Source organism: Lathyrus oleraceus, chromosome 4 (assembly GCF_024323335.1).
Source record: "Lathyrus oleraceus cultivar Zhongwan6 chromosome 4, CAAS_Psat_ZW6_1.0, whole genome shotgun sequence".
Lineage (NCBI taxonomy): Eukaryota > Viridiplantae > Streptophyta > Magnoliopsida > Fabales > Fabaceae > Lathyrus > Lathyrus oleraceus.
The window spans coordinates 225,290,709-225,297,930 of NC_066582.1; the positions used below are offsets into that span (position 1 = coordinate 225,290,709).

At 34.4% G+C, this 7,222-nt stretch overlaps 1 protein-coding gene across 2 annotated transcripts; it reads left to right on the top strand.

Annotated features, from left to right (window-relative positions):
* Positions 1–1,193: 1,193 nt before the first annotated feature.
* LOC127074691 (DNA-(apurinic or apyrimidinic site) endonuclease 2) lies at positions 1,194–6,461 on the top strand. Of its 2 annotated transcripts, XM_051016030.1 has the most exons (11): positions 1,194–1,299; positions 1,392–1,562; positions 1,647–1,758; positions 1,966–2,184; positions 2,302–2,387; positions 2,918–3,033; positions 3,122–3,202; positions 3,641–3,841; positions 4,183–4,343; positions 4,432–5,111; positions 5,775–6,461. In XM_051016030.1, exons 2-11 carry the CDS (start codon positions 1,440–1,442, stop codon positions 5,844–5,846), a joined length of 1,851 nt encoding a protein of 616 aa, XP_050871987.1. In that variant the 5' UTR covers positions 1,194–1,299; positions 1,392–1,439; the 3' UTR covers positions 5,847–6,461. The 2 variants fall into 2 exon arrangements, with proteins under 2 accessions (XP_050871987.1, XP_050871988.1); XM_051016031.1 differs by lacking the exon at positions 1,194–1,299 and having other exon boundaries at positions 1,346–1,562; positions 2,032–2,184.
* The last annotated feature ends 761 nt before the right edge of the window (positions 6,462–7,222 follow it).

The following is a 7,222-nucleotide window of genomic DNA, read 5'->3' on the forward strand; positions in this document are numbered from 1 at the left end:
CATTCACCCCCTTTGGAGGAATCATCTGTACTTCCGATAATATGAGAAGTATAAGATTTACTAACATCTTCAATAGAACCCCTGCCAGACCTAGAGCTATCATGAAGCATGATAACGTTTAAGATAAGTTAGTTAGCTTCTAAAGGATCAATGTTTGCCATTCTTAGGTTCACTATCCCAGTAGTAGAAGAAGCATCGTAACTATTGGGTATATCTATTATATTTGTAGATGTGTCTTCTATGTTGGCCAAAACTAAAACAATGATAGGGGAAATGAACGACAAACAAGAATGATAGAGATGGTACCTGAAGGAGTAAAAAATGAAGTTAACATTTATAGAGATGTGACTTAGAGGTTGCGATGAACCAGGAAATGTAGGTCTCGAAGAAGAAAAGACGTTGATAAAATGGGTGTTGTCGGAGCTCAAAGGAGAAAATCAAAAGTTTCTAGAAGAGAATAAACTTACAGTTTTCACCAAGAGTGAAAAAAATGTTTGAAATACTAAATGACCCTTATATAGGGGAGCAAGTTAGGCTAATGAATGACCCAGAAGGAAAGAAAATAGGGAGATGAAATATAACGGTTGGATTTCACCTCAGGAATACAACGAAATTTGAGTACACTTAAGCATCTTAGGAGGAAACGTCACACCTTAGTCTAGAAGCCTATAACCACATGTCAAGAAGATCCTACGAAACGTCTCAATGATGTGACTATCATTTAATACACATGTTCTCTAGGTTATTCACGATGACTACCAAACTTTTTTCACTTCTCTAAGTAGCGACTCTGGTACGAGGAATCCGACCCAATTCTTTGGAAAACTTCCCGTTGTTATGCCATGAGAAACCTTCAGAGCAACTGTTTTGGACCGACCAAATGTCCAATAAGAGAAAGCCTCACATTTGAGCCGGGTCATGGACACCTCAATCAACTTTCATATATAAGGTACCTCACGAATGAAAATGTAGGATTTTAACTCGCTTCTCACTCAAATTACTCATCATTTTTGAGCCGGGTCATGGACACCTCAATCAACTTTCATATATAAGGTACCTCACGAATGAAAATGTAGGATTTTAACTCGCTTCTCACTCAAATTACTCATCATTTTTTCCTCACTAACTTGATTGTTGGAGTTGTATACAAGCTCATTCTCTACCGCACTGAAACTTGCTCCTATGATACAAGATACATCTCACACTATCATAAATCATGTATGTTTCTCGAATATAACACAAACTCCATACTCTTATGTCATTTTATTAATAGCAAACGGAGCCTAGTGTTTTTCATAGGTTGTGTGTGTATCTATAATATTTTTTTGTTATATTAAACTAAAAAATTGTAGATTTAAAAATCATAAAAGTTTTTTTTTTCTCTCACCCAGAAAAGGTGCTGCAATAACATAGACAGCCGGGGAGGGAGAAAACCTGTGATGGGAGAGAGGATGATGAAGATAGTAACTTACAACGTAAACGGTTTGAGACAACGCATATTGCAGTTCGGTTCTCTCCGCAATCTGCTCAATTCATTCGACGCTGATATTATTTGCTTTCAGGTTCTCTTCCAAATCCTCTTTTTCTTTTCTCCTTTCATTTTCCTCTATCACAACAACAACAACAACACTCACACGTTCTTGCAGGAGACAAAACTTAGCAGACAAGATGTTACAGCGGATTTGGTTATGGTAGATGGATACGAGTCGTTCTTTTCTTCTACCCGAACTTCTCAGAAAGGCCGAACCGGTTATTCCGGTAAGCTGTTTGTTACATTGCCCCAACCAACATAACATGTTTATTGTAACAGAATTCCAACAATCAAATTCGAACGAATTCCGTAAAATTACTCAAATAATTATTGTTATGCTTTTATGTGTTAACCTAAGTGGTTGTTTGTGGAAATGAAAACTCTAGTCTACATTGTACTAATGTTTGAGCAATAAATTTGATTTGAGAGTGTAGGTGTTATTACATTTTGTCGAGTAAAGTCTGCTTTTTCGAGTACTGAAGCAGCATTGCCCTTGGCAGCTGAAGAAGGATTCACTGGCCTAATGTGTAACTCTCAAACTAGTGAAGATAAATTGCCACTCTTCATAGAAGATCTTGAGGGTTTTTCAAAAGATGAGCTTTTCAGTGTTGACAGTGAAGGGCGATGCATTGTCACTGATCATGGTCACTTTGGTGCGTGTGACTAGAAAGAATGATACATGTTTTGTTTGTATCAATCTTTTAACTGTTTCTTTTTTATTTGAAGAAAGGTATAGATGTTTTGACCTAGTTGTGTTTGCATCAATATAGTTCTTTTCAATATTTATGGGCCTCGAGCTGGAAGTGATGACACGGAGAGGATTCAGTTTAAACAAATATTCTACAGGATACTGCAGGTATATGATCGAAAATCATTACTTTGCAGACTACTTTTTATGCTATAAAGTTTACCTACAGCTTTTGTTCTTATGTGGATCTTAGCTGATATTTTATGCTTCAGTTGCTAGTGTTATTGGATAAATATAGTAGTTATAAGTCTAGTTGATAATTTGGAACTAAAATTTGAAATTCTACAAACTTCTTAATGTTGATTAAGTTTATCATGGTTTATCTAATTGTATCATTTATCTGACAAAATGTAACCTGAAAACAGTTTATCCATCAGAATATCTTTTGGGGTTTTAGAAACTCTAAAGCTAGTGTGTAAAACTTGCTTTATTATTACTTCCTTTCTGTTTCCCGTAAATCAGCATGATTCAATGAATATTGAAGTGTCAAATTCAGGAAACGCCATTTACTTTTTTAAAAATGGGATATGCTAATATCATAGTTTATGTTCTTGCCTTTGATGTCTCTATTTTTCAAAACTTTCACTTTTATTTTGTTTGTTTTTCTGTTTGATTGATGTTGGTACTTTATTTGATAGAAAAGATTGGAGTCTCTCCTGCATCAAGGAAGGAGAATCTTTGTTGTTGGTGATCTCAATATTGCACCGTTTGCAATTGATAGGTGTGATGCAGGGCCTGATTTTGACAATAATGAGTGAGCAGACTACCAGATTCTTGTATAGTATCTTTAATGCCGAGTAGACGACCTATCATCTTAACTCTTTGGCTGAATTCTTGTGCAGGTTTAGAAGATGGTTCAGATCGATGCTAATTGAAAATGGAGGCCACTTTTCTGATGTCTTCCGAGCAAAATATCCTGATAAGTAAGGACGCTTGGGTTACCTACTTTGTTTAATATAAAACATTAATATGTAACCTTGGAAATTCAATTGATGATACATCCTTGGCAATGTCTTATCAGAAAGAGGAGATATTCTCATTCTATATTTTCTGAAAATGTTTACTTGTCATTTTTTCCCAGTATAATATTGTCACTAGGATTATGTTGCTTTCAAATTGAAGATGCCTTTTCAGTTTTTCAAATTCAGTCAGAGTATAAAAATGGATTATTTGAAAACGATGAACTATGTTTTTGCTTGTATTGATGACACAATTCTATGTGCACTTGGCTTGTGTTACATGTACATCCTCCATGTTTTTTGTTCTTCCTTCATTTGTGTTTTCAACACTATGTCTAAGTTTTCAATATCATCATTATCAGTATGGTTAAGTCATAATTGCACATATTGAGTTTTATGCAGAAGTGATGCATTCACCTGTTGGTCTCAAAGTACGGGTGCTGAAGTATTTAACTATGGGAGTAGAATCGACCATATTCTATGTGCTGGTTCATGCTTACATAAATTAGATGACCTGCAATGTCATAGTTTTATAAGATGCCATGTTAAAGAATGTGAAATTATGACACAGTACAAACGGTTCAAACCAGAAAGCACACCGAGGTAACTTGCAAAGTTGAAGATTGAATGAATATATTTTGTTTTTGGTGGAATGGAGGGATATTGAATGAATATATTACTGCAAGCTACATTGTCTTTGAAATATGAACATGTACGGATGACTTTTTTTGGTCATTTCATAACATGTACAATGTTGTGGAATACATCATTTCACATTGCATATTTATGGAATTTTCCAATACATTTTATACCAGTCGTTTCTAACTCCTAGTGAGGTTTTTCAACACTACCGTGTCAATTGGTTAAAGATTTGCTCAATTCTATGCTGCATGGCTTCCTGGATGCTAGGATATAGCTTTTAACTTTGACATGTGGATCCGCAGTGCCCACATGCGGAAGGGAGGAAAGAGTGTTAAACTAGAAGGATCCGATCATGCTCCAGTTATTTTGACTTTGATGGAAATTCCTGAGGTCTCTCTGCATAGTACCCCCTCCTTATCTGCTAGATATGTTCCCATGATTCATGGTGTCCAGCAAACTCTAGGTACCGAAACATTGTTTAATCTTGGGTGGCAAGTTTTTGTATGTAAGAAGATATTAATATCTAAATGTTTCTAAGCTTTTTATTGCAGTGTCATTGTTGATGAAAAGACGAGTTTCTGATTCGTGCAAGATGGCAGACAGTGACATTTCAGTGGTCAGTACTTCTGAGAGAATAGAAGAACCAATTGACATAATTGGTTCATCTACCCGTGAATGTGATTTTCTTCCAAACAAAGATTCAGAACGTAGCATTTTGGAACCAAATAAACTTTCCACAGGTTCTTCTCTGGAGACTGTTTCTAAATCAGGAAGTTTATTTAAAAAATCAAAAATTCAGAAATGCGATGAATCCAAAAAAAAGGCTCGAAATAGTCAATCGTCCCAACTCTCACTTAGGTCATTTTTTCAGAAAAGTACAAATCTTGACAATGGTATCAAGGACTCTTGTATTGGTTTCTCAGATAGTCAGGCAGAACCCTCACAACCCAACTCTCAATCACTTGAAAATTCTGCAGTGTTTGATCATAGTAGCAGTCCTGTGCAAGATGAGGCGAGTGCAGCATGCGATCAGGATTTAGCTGAACTAAATGATAGTTCTAGAAAAGAAGAGAAGAGTAATGTAGCTTCACAAGAGTGGCAAAGAATACAAAAAATGATGCAAAACAGTATACCTCTTTGCAAGGGACATAAGGAACCTTGTATTGCTCGGGTGGTAAAGAAACAAGGAGCTAATTTTGGTCGCAGATTCTATGTTTGTGCCCGTGCTGAGGTAATCTGTTTCTGTCAAGTGGCTTTGTACGTTGTGCTTTTGTCTCTGAAAATTATTCTTTTGCACTGCACTGTGATTCTTGTGAGGATATTGACTCATTTGTTTGATATTCAAATATTTTCAATCCTGCAGCTCCGAAGGGTTGCACAATTCATATCTGAATTTTATGTTTTTACTATTTTTTTTGTTTTTGGTTTGTTGCTTTCAACTATTTCCACCAAGTATTTCGTACTATCATTTAAAAGTTGTAAAGTCCGTTAGGGTGAGTTATAAGAGCAATTTCGTCACGCTTATTTGCTCAATGGAGCAACTTTGTTATCTGTAGTTCCAATTGTTCTTTTGGTTATGGTGCTGATGGGAAATCATGGCTCACAGCTTAGGGAAAAATAAGAAAAGGTTTTACTCTTAACTTAATGACTTGCACAGTTGCACTATCCAATTATAAAGTAATAAGCAACTCAACACTTGTTTTAGGGGAGGGATTGGCTCCCAACTTCTAATGAGCTAGCTATGTAGTGTCTGCAATGAGTTACATTATAGCCACAACTGCTGGCAGCTTAATAATTTGTTTTCATCCTTGTCAGTTCATGGTCTTTCATTCCATAATCTGTTTATCACCGTATGCACTAAGTGGTGAATACTAACATGTTTTCCTCCTTACAGGGCCCTGCATCTAATCCTGAAGCAAACTGCGGCTACTTTAAATGGGCTACTTCAAAGTCTAAGAATAAATAATGATGGCGAATAACTTTTGAATCAAAGGACAATTCAGATGTGCACCCTATCCAAATTCCTTTATATGCAGTATGGAGCACATCCTAGTTTTGAATTATTATGTCCACCCTTTTCGACCCATCCTTGCCTCCTTATATGTAAAGTAGTTAGCATGTTTCTCAATCGTTAAGAGTTAGGAATTTGAAAGAAAATTGTTCAGCTGTCAATGCTCCATCTCAGCATCTAACCTGCTTAGATCCTGCCACTCTATAACTAGTGTTGTTAAATAGCAGCTATAGCAGCGCTATATCGCGGAAGTGTAGCAGAATTTGGACAAACTGCTATTGTCATATGATATGCTATTTAGTAAAACATGTCGTCAAATAGCTGATATAGTGCCGCTAAAGCACCATTGCATAGTGACAACATTGTCTATAACATATCCTTGCACCATGTTTGCTATGAAAAGTGCTCCATCAAAATGATGTTGCTTCTAGGACTACTTGGGTGTCAAATTTCATACCTTATTTTCTTTTAACTAAGGTTTTGTTTAGGAGTTTGGAGGGGAGGAGAAAGCAAGATTTTTAGGAAGAGAATTTGTAAAAATAAAATAAAATCTTTTAACATTTTTTTAAATTGTGTTTTTGTATAAAATATTTCATGTATGTTCATTATTATTATATTTTTAATTTTTATAATATTATAACAAGATAAAATATATTTGAAAAATTTATGTAGATACTCCAAAACTTTCTTTCAATATAAATTTTGAGTTATTTCAAATTAAGAAGATTTTGCGTTATGAATAAAAATATATTTTTTTTCAAAGTCCTCCCCTTCCTTTCTCTCTCAACTCTTATATAAAATCAAAAGTTTGGAATTTGGTTTTTGAGAGTTTTAGAGAGGAAAGCTTTGGAGGGTTGTGTCTATATCTTGAAATGTATTTGATATTTTTAAAAAATTCTAAAAATAATATAATTTTATATTATATTATTTATAAACTTTTTAAAAATATTTTAAGATATAAACGCAATCCTCAAAAATCTTTCTTCCAAAAGTCAACTTTCAAACAAACCATAAAATTGGTTTTAGAAGATTTTGGAGGGAAAGACTTCGAAGAGTTTGTCTATATTTTAAATTGTTTTTTAAATAATGACTTATATATTATTGTATTATATTATTATTATTATTATTTTTAAATATCAAATACATTTCAAAATATAGATGCAATCCTTCAAAAACCAACTGGGAATGGAGGGAAGAACTTTGAAAAATAAGAAAGACTTAGTTAAAAGAATAGAACAATTTTGTTGGAAGGATTTGTTTATATTCATAACACAAAACTCTCTAATTTGAGGAAGTCAAAATTTATATTGGAGGAATGATTTGGAGGGCTT

What these genes read in the sequence shown, in the direction of transcription:
- LOC127074691 (XM_051016030.1), top strand. Translation starts at nt 1,440, where the DNA reads ATGGGAGAGAGGATGATGAAGATAGTAACTTACAACGTAAACGGTTTG. An exon ending in AGGCCGAACCGGTTATTCCG is followed by an intron (nt 1,759 to 1,965) that starts GTAAGCTGTTTG and finishes TTGAGAGTGTAG; the next exon opens with GTGTTATTACATTTTGTCGA. An exon ending in ATGTTTGTGCCCGTGCTGAG is followed by an intron (nt 5,112 to 5,774) that starts GTAATCTGTTTC and finishes TCCTCCTTACAG; the next exon opens with GGCCCTGCATCTAATCCTGA.